The 19,356-nt window shown below is 40.5% G+C and overlaps 1 protein-coding gene across 4 annotated transcripts in view; it reads left to right on the top strand.

The window, feature by feature from the left end:
- Positions 1-19,356, top strand: part of CPED1 (cadherin like and PC-esterase domain containing 1) — a 281,302-nt gene that overhangs the window by 9,921 nt on the left and 252,025 nt on the right. For 3 of the 4 annotated variants that reach the window (XM_047694126.1, XM_047694129.1, XM_047694127.1), the window contains one exon: positions 18,077-18,260. The exons of the other annotated variant lie outside the window; for it this stretch is intronic. In XM_047694126.1, coding sequence (XP_047550082.1) covers positions 18,077-18,260 — 184 coding nt within the window. The remainder of the gene's footprint in view (positions 1-18,076; positions 18,261-19,356) is intronic. 4 annotated transcript variants of the gene reach the window in all.

The following is a 19,356-nucleotide window of genomic DNA, read 5'->3' on the forward strand; positions in this document are numbered from 1 at the left end:
TTTTTATCCTGTAAGAGATCTCAAGTATCTCCCATATTTAAAAAAAGAAGGGGGGGCACCTGGGTGGCTCAGTCAGTTAAGCAGCTGACTCAATTTCAGCTCAGGTCATGATTTCAGGGTCGTGGGGTCACGCTCCATATTGGCCTCTGCAGTCAACGTGAAGTCTGCTTGTCCCTCTCCCTCTGTTCCGCCCTCTGCTCACGTGCGTTCTCTCTGTGTCTCTCAAATAAATAAAATAAAATCTTAAAAAAAAAAAGAAGAAGGAAGAGGAGGAGGAGGAGGAGAAGGAGAAGATTATTTCCCAAGCAATGTGGTTTTCTAATGACTTCCCATCTTTCTTGGCTTCTTGGTCACCATCATCTAACCTCTCCTTCTATGAAGCAATTCTCATTTTTTTAACAGATTAATTCTACCAAAATTGAGCTTTTCCTTTTATGTGATTTTATATTTTAACCATTTTGAAAGTAAATATTTAAAAAGTATATTGATGGGAATCTAAATACAGGGGACTATGCACAGGAGGCTCGCAGGAGATGATGTCAGCATACTAACAGGTATGTGACTTTCATAGAATTAGTTGGGCTGCCTGACGAGCATTTAATGCCTGTGGATTTCTTTGAGATAGTTGATTAGAGCTGTGTTAGATTTTTAAAATGAAATATTCACATGGGTGAAAAATTGTTCATACTGAATTTTAAACAAATTCAAATTTGCTTACATTAGATAAATTTTAATGAAGTCTTGATGAAGCCCATATTTAAGCAAGTTATGTTAAATTTCCTATGAATCAAAGAATTAATCATTTTATGGGTGTCATTCTCCCTTTTTTTTTTTTCCCAAGGCAGTGGCAGTAGCTTCTGTTTCTTTTTCCCTCTAAGCGATTCTGTTTCTTGTTTTAATGGAATTGGAAACTCACATAACCCTCTGAAATGGAAACCACTAGATACACTCACATTATAAAAAGTGCTTCCTGTTATCAACTTAGAGTCTGTGGCCTTTTGGGGTGAAAGAAATGTTTGGTTTCATTTTTCCCTTTGGTTTCCTTTAGATATTTTTTCTAAGGAGCCAGTATCTCTAAAAGGATGAGCTCATGTTCTAAAATAGGATTTATATTCTTTAACAGAAACTATACCAAAGTTGGAAATTTACACAGTAAATAGTACTTTGTCAACATTTGCACTTTCCAGAGACTTGTTCAAAATGTGAAACTAAACATGAACAGAGGTAAAAAGGAATATAATAACAAACTACAAGTTGAGTCTTTGCCATATACAAGCATTAATGAAAAAATTTATATAACTTTCAATTAAATTCACTAAGGGAAGCTAATTCACTTATGATCCAAAATAGTAGATGAAACAAAATAATTATTAAGAAGACCTCATGGACTTGGAAGAGCAGAATGGGCCCAATCATGTGTTCTGAAATATAACTACGTTTGGTATCTCATCCTTACTTGGGGACTCTTGATGGAACCCCTGCCAATTGCCTATAGTGCATCCCAGTCGGGCACCTTCTTAAGGGGTGAGGTTGGTGGGGGCTGGGTGGGGGGCAGGCTCCAAGACCCTACATACTGGTGGGAATAGACCTAATTATCTCCATCAAGACTTCTGACCTCAAACCTTTTAAGTGTATTGAGTAAGAAGTCCAAGAGAGCATAGGTGTATTGTGGAACAAACATGTCCTTTGGTGCATAATGGTTCAAGTTCTGTGTCATTTATTAGTATAGGTCATAGGCAGATTTTACCTAGATTTCTAAATTCTGAATTTCTCACAGGAAAAATGAAGCTAAGCTTGATGTGTAAGAATTGGTTATGGGTCTGAAAACACCAAGCATGGTGGCTGACTAGGGTTTGTGTTCAGTAAATGCTGGTGTTTTTCTGCCCACAGAAGCTGGATTTAAGCTTTGACCTCAAAAACAAATACAACTCAGAGCTAGGATATATATTTTTTCAAGAATGCACATATGTAGTTCCTATTTTTGATCTTCAGCCTATGTGCTTTCTTAATTATATTCTGCTTAGGCAGATGCTGAAGGTAGCATGTTCTATGCTAGCAGTCTTCGGAGTTTCTCTCTGACACCTCGCTATGGGTCAAAGGCAAGCTTTCTACTGGTTTTTCCTGGACGCATATTACTTCGTTCCCCTCCTGCTCCAGAAAGTGTTCAGCAGCAAGTAGTAGGAGTGCAACACATCTTCCCTGATTTATAAAGTGCAAATTATTCACCGATGTTGATATTCTAATTCTTTTCATAGCCAATTTCTTATAGCGCACTTCACAGCTAATTTTGGCAAACCCAAGCTCATATCTGCTGCCCTAAAAGTATATTCTGACTATGCGTGAGAGAGGGATCTAGGAAAAGTGACCAGTCTGGGAGAGTTAGGCAGGGGAAAAGCCTCATAATAGTAAATAATCTATGGGGAGAAAAAATTTATTAAATAGTAATATTGCTCCCAGGTCCTGGTGTCTCTTCCTGGTTTTGACATAAGGAAAACTGATGGGGTTGTGTCCACCAGTTAAGGTTCAGTCTATTTGAGGCAGATACTGCTGTGCCCCCCTCACTCTCTCCAGGTGAAAGAGAAAGAGAATTAATGCCTGGTAAGGAGGGCTCTTGTTGATATGAGCACTTGGTGTTGTATGTAAATGATGAATCCCTAAAGTCTATTCCTGAAACCAATATTGTCTTATATGTTAACTAACTGGAATTTAAACAAAAACTTAAAAGAATAGAGAACTAATGGAGGCCCACTTCCAATTCTGAAGAGATGAGTAACCACAGACAAGTGACTTCTTTGGTTTCTTTTGGTAACCTATGGCATAAGGATGAAAATACACGTTACAGAGATGTCATGGGGTCCATGTAGACACTGTTGCTCAGAATGCTTTGGAAAGCATTGAGATTATAAGAGGCAAGGGAGTCAACATTATCACATCTGTTAAAAGATTAACTGAGGCATATTGGAAAATTTAAGAGTTTATTTGAGCAAAAATGGATTCCGATCAGGCTGCCGCAAACCGGAAGTGGTTAAGAGTGTCTCCCCACCAGGAGCTCAGGAAGAGACTTTAAGAGACAAAGGCACAGGAAAGGTAAGGCAGTTATTGACTGGCTAAAGCTTAAAGCCTAGTTGGTTCTTTTTGACTGGTTGTTCTTAGGTTTGGATGTGCTAAGCTTGAGGTATTTACAGCCTTAGATTTTGGTTTGCTTACCTAGACCACCTCACACTCAGGCCACTTCAGTCTAATGACCTCCATGTTCAATTAATTTAATACATCCCAAAGGATAATGTCATGAAAATATTCTCACAGCACTTGGCATCTCTTGAGGGAAAAAAATGCATGTAGGCAACATAAATGTGAGTACAGGGAATACTCCTTTTTTCATTAAAAAGTTATAGTATAATGTGCTACACAAATGTCAAGTTATGCCGTTATGTTTCAGAATGCTACTAGGAGTCCAAAATTGCACTGTCACAATTGAGTTTCCTCTTGATGTTTCACTGTTTCTTTAACAAGCAATAGGAAGTATAATAGCATTCCAATAGTTTCAGCCCTAAGCCTCGTTCTTCCCTGGTGGAAAATCTAGCATTAATTTAGCCAAGTGCACAAATGCCTCAGGAAAAATGGAACAGGAAATTAACTTTTTTGTAGCAGTGCAGAAACTATCTGACCTTAGCAAAGCATCCACTAGAAAGTCGACTTTCATACTGAGCAGTAGACACACCCAGAGGGCAGAAGCGATTTCAAGTGAGTTTTCCCTCACTCCTCCCTTTATTATCAATGCTTTCTCTCTCTCTTTTGAGTAAACACTGAAAACATTAATAACCCATCTGAAGCTTCCTACACTCAAGCTAAACCTACTTGTCCAAATATTTTAGGGCTGCATAAGTTATCTTAAAAGTGGATTGATTGGGGTCAGAGTTCATTTTCTTTTTTGTGGAGAAGAAGAGAAAAATGAGGGAAAAGCAGGTAAGCTGATTATTTTTCTTTTAAAGAAACAATGGTTAAAGTAATATTATGTCTGCTTTAAACAAACTTGTTTGCTGGTAAACAGATAAAAAGTATTTGTGAAAATATAGTCTGTCAGAAATACGAACTTTAGGAAGCTAGAACTGTCTCCTGTTTTTAATATAAAATAATGACATTTTTGAAGGAAGCCCCTTTTTTGTGTTATAATGGGAGGATGTCTCATCCCCCAATGATGTACACATGATCCTAAGCACAATTCTTAGGAAAACCCTGAAAAAGTGACCAAGAATTTATAATAATGTAACTAATTCCTGTGAAATCTAGCATGTGTTAGTTTTTTAAGATTTATTTATTTACATGAGAGCGAGAGATAGCATGAGTAGGGGGACAGGAGGAGAGAGAATCTTCAAGCAGACTCCCCACTAACTGCGGAGGCTAACGTGGGATGTGGGGCTCAATCCCAGGACCTTGAGATCATGACCTAAGTTGAAATCAAGAGTCAGATGCCTAACTGACTGAGCCTCCGAGGTGCCCCAGTGAAGTCTAGCATTTAAACAAAACTGTCTAATAAGTTACTGGCAGCTGGATCGGGGCGGGGATCAAGTTGAGACAATGCCTGGTACAGGAGTTGAATGAAAAGATGAATGCGATCTAGTATAATTCATGCTGTGTGTCCAGTGTAAGGCTTCCATGGTGGCCTGTGGTCTTTAAATTTTTCTTTTGTACTTTCAGTTGATTTTTAAACTCTGGTCTCCCCTGACCACCCATCCAGGTCTTCCTCAATATATAAGATGTCCTCATTTTCCTGAAAAGACCAAAGCAGTTTGTTACACAAGAAGATATGGTTTCTTCCTTAGGTCTGGCCTATAAGACCTTTTGTTGGACCCTTTAAGAATAAACTGGATCTTTAGGAAGGGAACTCACTTTTCTAGCCAGTCACAGAAGAAAGCCAAATACTATTCTGCAACGTAATCCATCCCCTAAGGGAAGAATTACAGAGTTTAGGGACCTGAAAATTTGATAGCAGTATTAGATGATGTCTTATTCTTCCCTCCAGCGATAGTGCTTATTTTGTGGTATTACTAGATACTATCATTTCCTGCCAATTTTCAGTTTTTAAGGCAAAAAGTTGGCCATCAAATACTTAAGCATTCTAGAGTGAGTGTGTCATTTGGAAAGTTCGAAGTTTGGTTTTGAAGGGAATATGTGAGGTTGTGTTATGATGTGTTGGTGTAATAGTGTAGCATGTGGCAACATGAATGTGATGGTTGGGGGGAAGACTAGGTGGAGGCTTCTAGAGGGGAAGCATGGGAAAGAGAGTTCTTAGGTCTTCATTGTGCTGGGAAGGTGTTACCCAGGGTAGTCCCCAAGGAGAGCCAAGGTGGTATGTTAGTACCACCCAGTGAGCTGAAGGGATAAGAAGCAGCCACAAGTGTGTTCAGAGCAAGCAAGAAAAAAGAATGAGAGCCAAGGCATAAGTGTGTGCTTTATGGGAACCTCATGTATAAATTTGGTTTAAAGCAAGATGTTTTTTCATGTGGAGTGTGGTGCCTGAATACGTAGCAGTCATTCCTCCATTCATCTTAACACTTTGACCTCCATGTGGGTAGGATGAGGCAGGGTTTCTCTGGGTTCATGAGGTAACATGCCTCTCTCCTGGGGCCTTTCATTCCAACAAGAACTGCTGCTGACCTTTACTACCCCGGAGATGCTGGGGCACCTGCAGGCACTATGTTGGCTTTCCTCCTTCCCCATCTGTGCAGTTCATGGCGACCCTGGATTTCTGGGGAGAATCTAGATAAACTGGTTGTTACAGGGATGTGAGTGCTGAGGGGGAAGACAGGAGCCAGAGATTCTAGCTGCATGGGATTGACAATATTAGACACTTACTTGAAGTGAGTTTAGGAACCTCTATCCTCCTCTCCTGGGAGGTCTGCGTGTGGTGACTGGGTAGGCGGTGGATGGAGAATCTTCATCCCCAACTCATGCCTGAACTCTACCCCTACATCTGGTAGATGTTTGTTTAAGGCTGGAGTCTCTGTGCAGAGTGGGGTGTGTTCCCTCTGCTGCTGAAAGAGATCCTAGGCTGGCCAGCACATGTTTTCTTGTGATGGCCCACTGTGGAAGCCTGGGGTCCATGTGTGCTATGTTGAAATGCAGCAAGGACTGCAGGGCTAGGAGGACTGTCAAGATCATAAACTGGGCTCTAGAGGGTGCTGGGAGGGTCAGCAGCAAGTCTTGTAGCAGGCAGGGGGGAGTGGGGAGAATGAAGAAGGAAATGAAGAATGCAAATGAGGAGTTCGGGAATTTAATAGGTGAATGCTAGGGAAGATCTAAAACTAGACAATGGTGACCATTATCTTCTAAGCCATAAAGAGGGAATGTAATGTGCTGAAGGGCTTTCTATATCTTTATTGTGAATTCAATTATAGAATGTTCTAACAAAGTATAAAATTAAATCATATTTAGTTATACAATTAACATGACTGCCTAATTTTTATCTAGCACCCAAATCTAAAAAGTCCGTTTTATATATGGTATCATTGGTCGTATTTTCTTTCTTTCTTTTTCTTCCTTTTTTTTTTTTTTTTTTTTTTTACATTTGCTCTATCATTCTGTTTTTGTAAAAGAAGAATAGTAGAAATGATGATCGGTGATTTTTAAATGTGTTACTACCCCTAATATACAAGCAGGACCTTATCCTATTCTACTTATAATTGGACAGAACCTGTGAAATCACGTGGTTAGAATGTTTAAGGTTTTTATTATGTTAATTCATTACACAAAGAGGCCATAAGACAGATGTGGCTCTGATGCCCTGGCGACCTAAGCCGGTAAATGTCTCAAGGTTAGTAAACCAAAATGCTAAGGACAACCAGTCACAGAAAACCAAGCTGTAGCTAATCAAATAATTTCCATTCTTTGCTTCCACGCTTTCTTTGTGTAAGGCTTTCCCCTGGCTCCTATGGGCAGAGAGCTCCTAACTATTTTGGGTTTGGTGCTGCCCCATTGGAATGGATTTTTGCCCAAATGAACCCTTAAAATGTTAAATGTGCCTCAGTTTACCTTCTAACAATTTAAAACATTTTATTTTTTTTTAAAGATGTTTATTTATTTATTTATTTGACAGAGAGAGACCACAAGTAGGCAGAGAGGCAGGCAGAGAGAGAGGGGGAAGCAGGCTTCCCGCTGAGCAGAGAACCCAACGAGGGGCTCGATCCCAGGACCCTGAGATCATGACCCGAGCTGAAGGCAGAGGCTTTAACCCACTGAGCCACCCAGGCGCCCCAGTTTAAAACATTTTAATTTATCAAGAGGTTCTTTTATGCAATAAGTTCTTTAAGAAATATTTAATACGTGTTAGGTTTATGAGGGCTGTATGTTTTCGACTGCTTTTTATCTTCACTGAAATCTCCCTTGATCCTTACACTAGTGTGAAAAGCAGGACGGAAGGCTGGTGCTTGTTTGCAGATGAGGAAGTTGAAGAACAAACATCAAGTCGCACTTCAGCGGCATCAGCAGATAATAAATGGAGGGTGGGAAGTAGAGGGGAGACCCAGGATTTAGAAGACCTTGGGGAGGTCTTGGGGAGTTGGCTGGCAAAGACTGAAACTGAGATTCAGAGTCTCTGGCATCTATAAAAACGTTTGGTAGATTGTATGATGCTTAGGTACTGATGTTGCTGTAATGACCCCAGTGCTCTTTCCTGTCTGTTATGTCGCTTTTGTAGGGACTTGCTATTTTAAGACTGAATCGCTGAATTCACTTGTTGTTTGAGCATGGGGGGTGGGGTGGGGGGACAGAGACTTGCTATTATTTTAACATTTTTCAAAAGAACAAGTTCTCCCCTTGTTTTCTGCCTGCTGTTTCACAATTGTGGATTGTCGATTTTATATTTTCTTCATTATGGATGTCCTTCAACTACTGCTGACACCATGGTAAGGTTCAGGGGGTTAGAGAACATTTACTCTAAAACCTACAAACATGATCGGGGCTTGAGGATAGGACAAAAGTAACTTCCTCCTCTTAAACTCTATGTGCTTATCTGATTAAGGGGAGACTGAGAAGGAAGAAGAGTGTAGAGACAGGAAAGCAGAAGGAAGGAGAAGAGACAACACAAGAACACTCGGGAGCGGTTTTTGTTTGATCCAAAATAGGAAGCAAACTCCAATGCGCCCAGAGAAAAAGCAACCTTCCTTCTCTCCCTAAGGCTTTATCTTGTGCTTAAAGACCTCTCCAAGGACACTATCATGAGCATCATCTCCCAGCCATCTCTGTGTTTTTGTAATCTCAGCTGGGTCTTTGTTATGTCTGTAAAGTTACAGCAGCCAGTAAACTGAAGACCCACAGCTGTGCATCGTGGGTGGCAGCTGAGCGAAGGGGGGGGCCTTGAATTAGTTGGAGGAAAAGCCTCCAGAGGGGCCTGAAAAAGATGCTCCATATGACTTTCAAAACAGCTAGGAAAGAGAAAAAGAGAAGCTGGGAGGAGCAGAGAGTGGAATCAAAGTTCTTCCACGTTGGTTGAAATGGCTGAGAGGTCAGGAGCGTAGAGGTTTGCTAACCAACTACAGTGGCAAGGCATGAAGGGGAGACACGGGACACGGGCTGGAGGAGACACCACTGTTCTTGTGTTCTTAGTTGCATTTTTAATTTCTCTCCATCTCCAAGATTCCTGCTACGTGTGAGGGTCAGCCTAGGGAAGGTGTGAGAGGCAGACATTTCCAGCATGCCAGGCATGCCTGTGCGTTGGCTGGAGTCTGAAAAGCCCAGAGCTGTTCAGTCTGCCTTATTTCTTCTTAAGTCTTTCCAGTTGTCCTCCACTAGTCTCTTCTCTTCCTCCCAACTACACAAGCTCAACACTGTGTGCCCTGCTGAGAGAGGCATGCACCGTTTGTGAGTGAGGAGACTGGGCATCAGACATAGAGACGACCTGGGAATTCTCAGGATGGAACTTCCGATTTTAGAGATGTGGTGGAAAGTCTTTACTGATCAACAAAAATCATTCTATATTCCCGAAGTCTCAGTATTGCAGATGTTCCAGTGGGTTAAGGCGATATGACGATATTTATCCGTCAATAATTTCTAGTTTAGAATGGCCGGATCTGGGTCTCTCCTGCGGTTCTCTTCCATTTTTCTCCTTTGTGCTGTTCTTCTTCTAGTATGTCAGGCTTACAGCCTCCCTCTCTACCTGCTTCATACTTTCACGGCAAATCCTTTCTTCTGGAAGGTTTTCATCCTCTGTATCTTGCCTCTCTCTTAGCAATACACATTGTGATTTGACGATCCTATTGCTGCTTCTCCTTGCTCTTTCCACCCCAAACCAGGCTCCACAGTGCTGTACTTACTGCCCCTCCCCTCCCAGTGCATGTCCCATGCTTCCCCAGTGTCGTCAGGAATCTTCTTAGGACAGGTCTCATATCTCTCTTGCAGTGTGATCGCTCTGGTCATGGAGTACTTCCGTTTTTAAAAAACTTTTATTATAGGAATGATGGCCTATAGTCTTTAGGAAATCTTGTGATTTAGGAAGTAAAAGTCTGGCCTTCTGGACTTCTGTCAGGACCCCGTCCACCCCAAAAACAAAATAAAACAAGAAAATACCCTCCCAGCTATCCTCCTCTGTTTCTTCCCTGCTATGACTTTTAGTAAAAGGAATTGAAGTTCATCGAGGGTGTCCCTAGGTAGAGAGACCAGCATGAAGTTGCCAACTTTTTAATTCTCTACTACTGAGGAAGTTTTGGTTTCCTACTGGCTACTTAAAAAGATAACAAGTAATGTTGTATTAACTTCACTTTTCTCCTCATTGTCAGCTATTTCTTATGCCTACCGGACCCTATTTACCGTTCACAGTAAAAAGCACCCTATGGTGCTGACCTTCAAGAACTTCCTGTTTTAATTTCTCTGCCCATCTTTTCTCTCCCTCTAAGAATTTTCTTTTCTTCTCTCATTTTTTTCCCCACACACAACATTCGTAACATGTGCAAGTAACAGCATCAAAAAGAGCGCCAGGGTCATTCTTTAACATTTTACCCAGACCAGAGATTTTACCTCTGCAGGAACTTACCTTGCATTTGACTTCATTCACCGTTTATTGCTCTGCCCACTAAGAAGTGAGCTCAGTGAGGGGTAGAGCTTTGTCAGGTTCTTCACTTTCATTGCTCAGAGCCTAGCACTGTGCCTGTCATACAGAAAGTGTTCAAGAATATTAAGGAGGTGAGTGAATGAATAAACATTGAGAAAGAGCCAAGCAGGAGGGGACATGAAGGATCCAGGAGAAGAAGAAAAGATGGATGAAGTTCTCAGGGATTTGAAGGTAGAAATTGGAAGGTTTGTTGCCTGGAGGAAAGGGAGATGTGGAATCCGGAGAGTGGTTAGCCATGGAGGAGAGGAAGACAGGTTTCTTCTATGGAGGTCAGCAGAAAAGAGGAAATGTTAGTTGTACTGAAAGGCTATGGGTCTGCCAAAACAGAGGCTGTTTAACCCAGTGTGTTTCCTTCTAATAGTGCTAATTTCCTCTATGAATGGGAGGCAGTTATCTGTAGAAATAAGAAGGTAGCTGGAGAGTGGGAAAGTTAGTCACTATGGAGAATGTGAGAGAATTGGTCAGGGGAGCATAGCAGGATAGTCTGGGGACCCCGAAGACCGAACTGATTTTACTAATAAGAATCTGTCCCCAGGCACTTTTCTTCAGAGCTCTCAACAATCCAGCCCAGGTGCAGGGTGTTTTTTCATGTGGAGTGTGGTGCCTGAATACGTAGCAATCATTCCTCCATTCATCTTAACACTTTGACCTCCATGTGGGTAGGATGAGGCAGGGTTTCTCTGGGTTCATGAGGTAACACTAGTCACTCTAGTCCTCCCGATTTACCTGGCACGTCATCATTTATTATAACTGGTTGTTTATGTCTGCTTTCCTTGATGGGCTGCCGGCTCTGTGGGGGCAGAGGTGTGTCTGTCTTGTTAACAGCTAGGTGCCCAGCTCTTCCTTGCTTGAAGCTCTACAGTGTGAATGATGCAAGTGCAGTGGAGGAAGGGAATTTAATATACTGGGGAGGGAGTGATGGGAGTGTTGGGCCATGGAATCCAAACTGAGAGAGAGAAGGTTAAAAAGAGGCTAGGAGAAAGTTGGCATTAGGAAGAAAGACTAGTGGTTGAAGAACTGATGGGAATAAATGAGAAGAGATGGAAATACAGAAATGCGATCAGAGGATAGAATATCTCATTTTATAATTTCAGAGGTGGGGGTGTTTGGGGATTACAAAGTCCAAGCTGTGTCATTGGAGTCAGTGGATGTTTGTAGTGAAGTGCAGGAGAGAGTCATTGGGGATGAAAAAGTCATAGATATTTTATGGCTTGAGATGCAAATGTTGAAGCTTCCACTGAGATTTTTCTAGTTGGTGTTTTTATCAGAAAGTGAGTAAAATAAACATGTTTACAAATAATGAACGTACACTTTGCATTTATGAATTCACTCATTTGCTCATTCATTCATCTCTTCCATCTTACTTAGAACCTGACCTTAAGCAGTATGTACAGTGACTAAAGCAGACACATCTAGGCTTTCATGAAATGTACAAATTTGTGTAAGAGGCAGATATCAAAAAAGTAATATATACTATAAATTGTGAAGAGTGCCAAAGGGAAAGACAGATTGAGAAATAGGTGATGGTAGATTTTGGGAATAGCTGTTTCAGTGGGAGCAATTTCATCACAGCTGTATTGAGAATACACTTTTTTTGTATTGAAACTTTATTGCCTTTGCTTCTCTATTATTTATTTATTTTTATTAACATATATTATTTGTTTCAGGGGTACAGGTCTGATTCATCCATCTTACACAATTCACAGCATTCCCCATAGCATATACCCTCCCCAATTGTTTCTCTATTATTGTTTAAAACTTACATAGAGGCACAGATGAACAAACTTGCCTTTCATTGGATGTTCATGTCAGTAGCCCCAAGTGCAGTTTGGGAGTGCAGTCAGAGGTGCTCACTGTCATGGAGTTGGTCTGAGAAGCGTGTGTTCCTTCCATGATGAGCCTGAGATCCAGTTTGAGTCAGTTGTGCCATAAAGACAGAGGTTAACTGAAGATTCATTTGGGTAAGGAACATTCTCACGAGGCTCTGCTTACCTATCCAGGGAACCTGTGGTTCCTGAACTGTCCTATAATTATAAATAATTTTAAGTGGAAAATGTGTAGGATATGCATCCCGGAAAACCCCATGTTGTTTCTTGAATTCTCTAAAGTAAGTATAAATTTCACCCATGGGTTAAAAAAAAAATCCTTATTTTATTCTTATAATGGAAAAATTAAAACATAATTCACTATGATAGACTCAGCAATATTTCTAAAATGTCAAAGATCTAGACCAGCAAGCCAATTTGACTTTTAGTTATATATAACACACATCCAAGGTCTGCTATATGATTTGTATTTGAGCATCAAAAGGTGTCATAAATACATGGCTACTTTAATAAATCTAGAAAAAATTTCTCTGTCATGTGAAAAAAAAAACCCAAGTTTTATTTTTCATCCTTACTCTATACTAAAGAACTGTATTTCTTGCTTTTGTGGTAAGTCTTGGTTGAAGATTTTTTAATACTATAAGTAACTGAGAAATACGCTTTTATAATATAGCTCTTTATTTGATTTTTCTACTACAAATTCATTACTTTGCTCCAACATTTAATTCTATTTTGTCATTCTTGCTACTATTTAAAATTCTGCTGAAATAAGTTTCTTAATACAATTGTTCACCACTTTCTATTCCCAATCTCCCATGGTAGTATTTATAACCAAGACTTATACATATTGAAAAAAAGATGTTTGTATTCCTTCGTTCCAAGAATATATATTATGTGCCCCATATGTGGCCAGTAGTATTCTTTGGTTGGAAAAACAAAAGTGAAGAAAATAGACAAAAATATATGGTTTCATTTACCTCCTTTTATGGTATGGGGAGACAGACAATAAATGTAATAAATAAATAAATTATATTTTTGCATTAAAAGGTGATGAGTTGGGTACCTGTGTGGCTCAGTCTGTTAAGCATCCACTGTCAGCTCAGGTCATGATCCTAGGGCCCTGAAATGGAGCCCTGTGTCAGGCTCCCTGCTCAGCGGGGAGTCTGCTTCTCCCTCTCTCTCTGTCCCTCTGCCCCTCCCCCTCCTCGTGTTTTCTCTCTCTCTCTCTCTCAAATAAATAAGTAAAATCTTTAAAAGAAAATAAAATGTGATGAGTCACATAGATAAAAACATGTATCAAGACATATGGAAACATATAGTTTATTGCAGAAATGTCTTTTATGATCGAGGCCAAACTATAGTAATTGTAAAGCTTATAGAATTCTTTTCTTATTTAATATTTATTTAGAGAGAGAGATTGAGAGTGCAGGGAGGAGGGGCAGAGGGAGAGGGAGAGAGAGTCCCAGGAAGACTCCGTGTTGAGCTCAAAGACTGAAGCTGGGCTCGATCTTAAAACCCTGAGATCAGACCCAAGCTGAAACCAAGAGTCAGATGCTGAGCCAACTGTGCCACTCAGGCACCGCTAATGCTTATGGAATTCTTTTTTTTTTTTTTTTTTTTTAAAGATTTTATTTATTTATTTGACAGAGAGAGATCACAAGTAGACGGAGAGGCAGGCAGAGAGAGAGAGAGAGGGAAGCAGGCTCCCTGCTGAGCAGAGAGCCCGATGCGGGCCTCGATTCCAGGACCCTGAGATCATGACCTGAGCCGAAGGCAGCGGCTTAACCCACTGAGCCACCCAGGTGCCCAATGCTTATGGAATTCTTAAAGGAAAATCAGAGTTAAAACATATTGTTATTCAATTTTTTTTAAAGATTTTATTTATTTATTTGACAGAGAGAGATCACAAGTAGACAGAGGCAGGCAGAGAGAGAGAGGCCAGGACCCTGAGATCATGACCCGAGCCGAAGGCAGTGGCTTAACCCACTGAGCCACCCAGGTGCCCCTTGTTATTCAATTTTATTAATAATTCATATCATTTATTGATGGAGCACTGTGTTGGATACCTTCATATGGCAAATTAATTTAATTCCCCGTACAACTTAATGAAGTAGAATTTGTTACCTTAACCATATGTATGAGAAAATTTGGAGGTAGAGAGATAAAACAACTCCCCCTCCCCCAGTAGATGAACCAAGCAAGTGGTAGAGTCAGAATTCAAATCCAGATTTCTGATCCCTGGTCCTCCTCTGTTCTCCCCTATAGTACTACATTGGACACTTCAGGTTGTTTATTACAACACTCTGTCCTTTGCTTTATCTAATGTGGTATAACAGTTTCAGATTTTGAAGGCTTTCCAATAAAAATAATAAGTGTTCAGTTTTGGGTTTTTTTTTTTAAGATTTATTTATTTGAGAGAGAGAATGTGAGAGTGCAAATGGAGGGGGGCAGAGGAAGAGGGAGAGAATCTCAGGCAGACTCCTGGATGTGCACAGAGTCCTGTGATGTGGGGCTCTATCTCATGACCTTGAGATCTCAACCCTGAGATCACGACCTGAGCTGAAATCAAGAGTCAGATGCTTAATCGACTGTGCCACCCAGGGGTCCCAAAAAGTGTTGTTTTGAAAAAACTTTCTTAGGGTCACCTGGGTGGCAAAGTCAGTAAAGCATCTGAATTTTCATTTCTGCTCAGGTTGTGATCTCAGTGTTGTGATCTCCAGGTTGAGAGATCGAGCCCCAGGTCGGGCTCTTTCTCCCTCTCACTCTGCCCCTTCCCTCCTCTGAAATAAATCAGTAAAATCCCTAAAAAAATTGAAATAACTTTCAGATAGTCTGGCAAAGTGATTTCTGAGGGACAATTTTTCAGATCTTTCCAGAAGAAGGGAGAGAGAGCAGTGACTTGGGAGTTCAGAATGTTAACATCTAGTAACACTCATTCTTTCTCCTAAGGTCTTCTCCACAAGCCTGTGAGTCTCAAGTTAAGTTGCTGTAGTGATGGCCAGGTTAAATTCTGCCACTAAAAATACATCTTCAAAACTGTAGGTGTAATCAAGAGCTCTCATTTCCCAAAGTGCTGCTTCTGGCATTTGATAATCCTGCCTTTGCTGGTGTGGTTGACGTAATTATTCACCTAGTTTTTATTTCACGGATGCAGCGTGTGCACCTGTTGTTAGACCAGTTAAAAGTGTTCTTGCCCCTTGGTCTTAGGCCATTTTGCTGATACAGTGTGTTATAAATATGACCAGGATAGGAGCAGTTTGTATTACAGGATAATACAACATAATTTGACTGACAAGCTCACTTCCCATTATTCTCTGTAGTCTGAGATGCAAGTTAAAATGTCAGTTTATGTTACAAAGGTTATTAGAAAACATGGCCAGTAATTACACTTTATTTATAATATGCTCTATATAACGTAAGAGCTACATTGCTCTTGCTTAAACTGATCCAGGCTGGGGGAGGGGGAGGGGAGGGAAAGGAGGAATATATCTTTCAAAATAATAATAACGCAGAGTTTGAAAATACACTCTCCTCATGTGAAATCACTGCTCTATTTGAGCCAGCTGTAATAGAGAGGAGCATCCTGTGATTACGAAAGAAAATAATGTGAGAAGGGAATTCTGGGCACCGAGCATTTCACTTGACTGACACTGATATATTTGGAAGCATCTGTTTTCCCTTGCACCTAGATGCATGTTTGTTTATTTTGGCCTCCTGTGGGCTCTTGGTTCCCCCTAAGTCCCGTGTACAAAGGCTCAACCTGTTTTCGGCTTCAAATACTCCTTCTTACAGGTTTACCGTGACACACAATGATGTTGGCTGGGGAATCGGGTCCCAGTCTGCAGTTAAATTTTTGAGTTTAAAAAGTTTCATTATCAATCAATCAATCATTAATCAATGGTTTCATTATCAAAACAACAACAACAACAACAACAACACAGTATCGTTTAACAAAGGAAAATATCTAATTAATCATGTTTGCCCAAAGTGCCATGCAGGGGAGGTGTGAGTAGCTAGCCTTCTATTCCTTTCTATTAAATTCACCACACACATACTAAATGCCCGTGTTACCATGTGTCAGGCAGAGCTCAGACTCAGAGACAGTTTTTCTGACTCTTTGCTCTTTGTATTATTATTTAAAAAACACATACATAGGGGTGCCTATGTGACTCAGTCAGTTAGGCATCTAACTCCTGGTTTCAGCTCAGGTCATGATCTTAGGGTCCTGAGATAGAGCCTCAAACTGGGCTCCCTGTTGAGTGGGATGCCTTCTTGAGATTCTCTCCCTCTGCCCCTCCCCCCCACTTGCATGTTCTCTCTCTCTCTCTCTCAAATAAATAAATCTTAAAAAAAAAGACAAAACACCACATATATAGTATTTCCCATATACTGGGCACAGTTCTAAGCCATTCACATATAGTAAGTCTTTAGTACTCACTGCACCGTTAGGAGGAAGGTATTGTCCAAGGTCATACAAAGAGTGCTGGTGGGACCAGGGGATCAAAGCCAACAGTCTCTTCAGAGTCTGCGTTCTCTAGCATGTCACTCTGCTTTGTCTATTCATTGACAGATGGCAATAGTTTGTATAAATTGAAGAATAAGATATGGTTCCTGCCCTCAGAGGGTTTATAATCTAAATCTGTTTCTTCTTTCTTTCCACACATATCTTCAAAGATCTTGATAGAGCACTGGCTCATTAATTTTGTAGATATCTTCATTTATTAAACATGTACCATGTGTACAAGTGTACTGCTAGTTAAGGAGCTCACATCAGGGAGACGTGCACATTCCCTTTCATAAGCGCTAATGGAGGGGTGTATTTCAATGAAAACTTCCCAAAAGAGGTGATGTTTGTTTTGGAGCGAGCCAGATGGATGAGTGGAGTCAGAGGATGGAATTTTAGGGAGGAGGAACAGTGGGATGTGTATGAGAGAAGAGGGTGGGGTCAGGAATGGAAATAATTAAGAGTGTGATATGACCAGAGAAGAAAGACAGGGTTTAAGTTTAATGACCTTGTGTTCCCTGATGAAGATTTGGAATGGATTCTATCAGTAATGGGAAGTAATGAAGAAATTTAAGTGAAAAGTGAAAGAAATTTAAGTGAAAAGACATGATACATATGTTTTGCATCCATAAAGTGGACAGTATGATTCAGAAGTGTCACTCTAAGTAATTAGATTCCCAGTTTTGTTTTTTATCTCTTCTCGCTCATTGTCCTCACCCAACTCCTTTGTCTCTTCTTCTTCGGCCTCTCCCAGTTTTTGCTCTAACCCCCATCCAATCTCATTGCTCCTTCTGGTAACAAACAAAAAAAAAATATCTACTTTATCAAGGTTTAATCTCAACTTTTCAGGAAAATACCCAATGTCTGCTATTTTACCTTATAATGAACTCAGATATCAGCATTCTTTCTACTTGTCAGTTGGAAAATTCCCTTTTGTTGGTGGAATTTCGAATATCCTTGTGAGAAAGAGGAATATTTATTTGGAGGATCAATAAACTGTGGAAGAACCTGAAATTATGATGTTCCTCTTCGCGAGCAGGGATCCACCTGGCCACCCCGAGCTGTGTTCCAATTTTGCTGCATCCTGATTGAGAGAAGCAGCAGCGTTGTCCATCTCCAAAGAGCTCTGAGCTTGTTTCTTGGTGCTCCCCGTTCCTGAACGTGTCCTGCCAGCACAAAGTCCATCCTTTCTGAGTCTGTCTCCTCTCCTGTGTTTACCGAAAAAGCACCGTTAGAAGATAATGCAACTGAAAGTACTTTATGTAAGCACAATGCAGATGAAAGGCATTGCTACTAATTTATATTTTCAGCCAGAGTTGGGCTCTGTGTTTCTATGTAATAGTATTCCTCGAGGGCCCCTATATTTTAATGGCCTAAAATTTTCATCTCTCTGTAATAGAAAAATTCAGTTCACCTTCAGTTCTAGCATATGAGGTCGCCTTTGTCCTTGCCAGCCTTTCAGACAGTCTGTCTTTCATTTCCTGAGACAAACTGACAGGATAACTTTCTGAATGGCCTTTGATTTGCATTAATGGTGTCCTTCAAGGGCAGTGTGTTACTTCTTCCTCTTGAATTTTTATGCCTCCTTTCTTTCTTGTTTTTTTGTTTTGTTTTGTTTTTTGTTTTTTGTTTTTTTTTTAGATGGAGAGATCAATAGAGGCACACTTTGGCAGCCATGACAGAAGGGCCATACTCTACAGGCCTCCTTCCTTCAGCAAAGTGGAGCTTCAGCTCCACCAGCACATTCTCACTCAGCATCGCTATACGGTTGTCATCGCTGAAGAAAGGCTCGGTGCTGGCCTTGGGCTGGGGCTGCTAGAAAAAGGTCAGAATAAGAAGTAAATACCCAAGTTGCTTGATATATAACGTGAAACACTTTCTAGAGTGTGTTACATTCTTTTCCTAAAGAAATTTTTAGGGGTGTCTGGGTGGCTCGGTCGGTTAAGTGTCTGCCTTCCGCTCGGGCCGTGATCCCAGGGTCATCGGATCAAGCCCCACATTGGGCTTCCTGCTAAGAGGAGAGCCTGCTTCTCCCTCGGCCTCTTCCTGCCACTCTTCCTACTTGTGCTCTCTCTCTATTTCTCTGTCAAATAAACAAATACAATCTTTAAAAAAAAAAAAAAGAAATTTATAAAACAAATTTTTACCCACGATCAACTTACATCAAAGAAAACTTGGCTCCTTTTTTTACTTCCCCTCAATTTTTCTATATTTCTATATATTTCTATATTTCTTTATTCCTGAAATTATTTTGTTTATATTTTTGTAGCATTTTGAAGTTGCATAGTTCATATTTAAATGCTACATAAAAAATGTTTATGTTTATGAGCCTGAATACATGTTCTCCCCAGCACCAAACTGCTCCATATTTTAAGAAAATTGCCACTTCATCTGACTGCAAGTAGAATGTGCTGGAAATTGTTTCGAGAAGCCAGCTTAAATGTGATTCACAGATTGGCTCTAAAATGCGAAAGAAGTATGGGTATTTATCAGACACCCTATTACTAGTCAAGTACTTTTATTTCTATCATTTGAAGTGAGAAATAAAAGACAAGTTTTTAAACAAGGTATTTGAAAAGAAAGTTTGAGGAGATGATGAGAGTCAAAAAGGGCAGTCACAATAACAGCTAACATTTCCTGAGCAACTCACCATGTGACAGATACACTCAACCTTGCTCTTTCAACCGCCAGCTTATGCCGCTGAATGAACAAGGGGAGCCGGACGGTTTGCCTCAATTCCCCTTCACCATGTTCACCTTTTCCCGCACTGGCTATAAAGTTATAAGCTCCTTAGCTAACAAAGCTTTGGAGGACAGGGCCTCAAAACATACACTTCGATGAAAAGAAAGGTGCTAAAAACATGCAGAGTATGGGCCATGAAGACAGATCTTCAGCAATGCCATTTGCTGGGCCTTGTCCCC

The sequence above is a fragment of the Lutra lutra genome, chromosome 11, assembly GCF_902655055.1.
Source record: "Lutra lutra chromosome 11, mLutLut1.2, whole genome shotgun sequence".
Classification (NCBI taxonomy): Eukaryota; Metazoa; Chordata; class Mammalia; order Carnivora; family Mustelidae; genus Lutra; species Lutra lutra.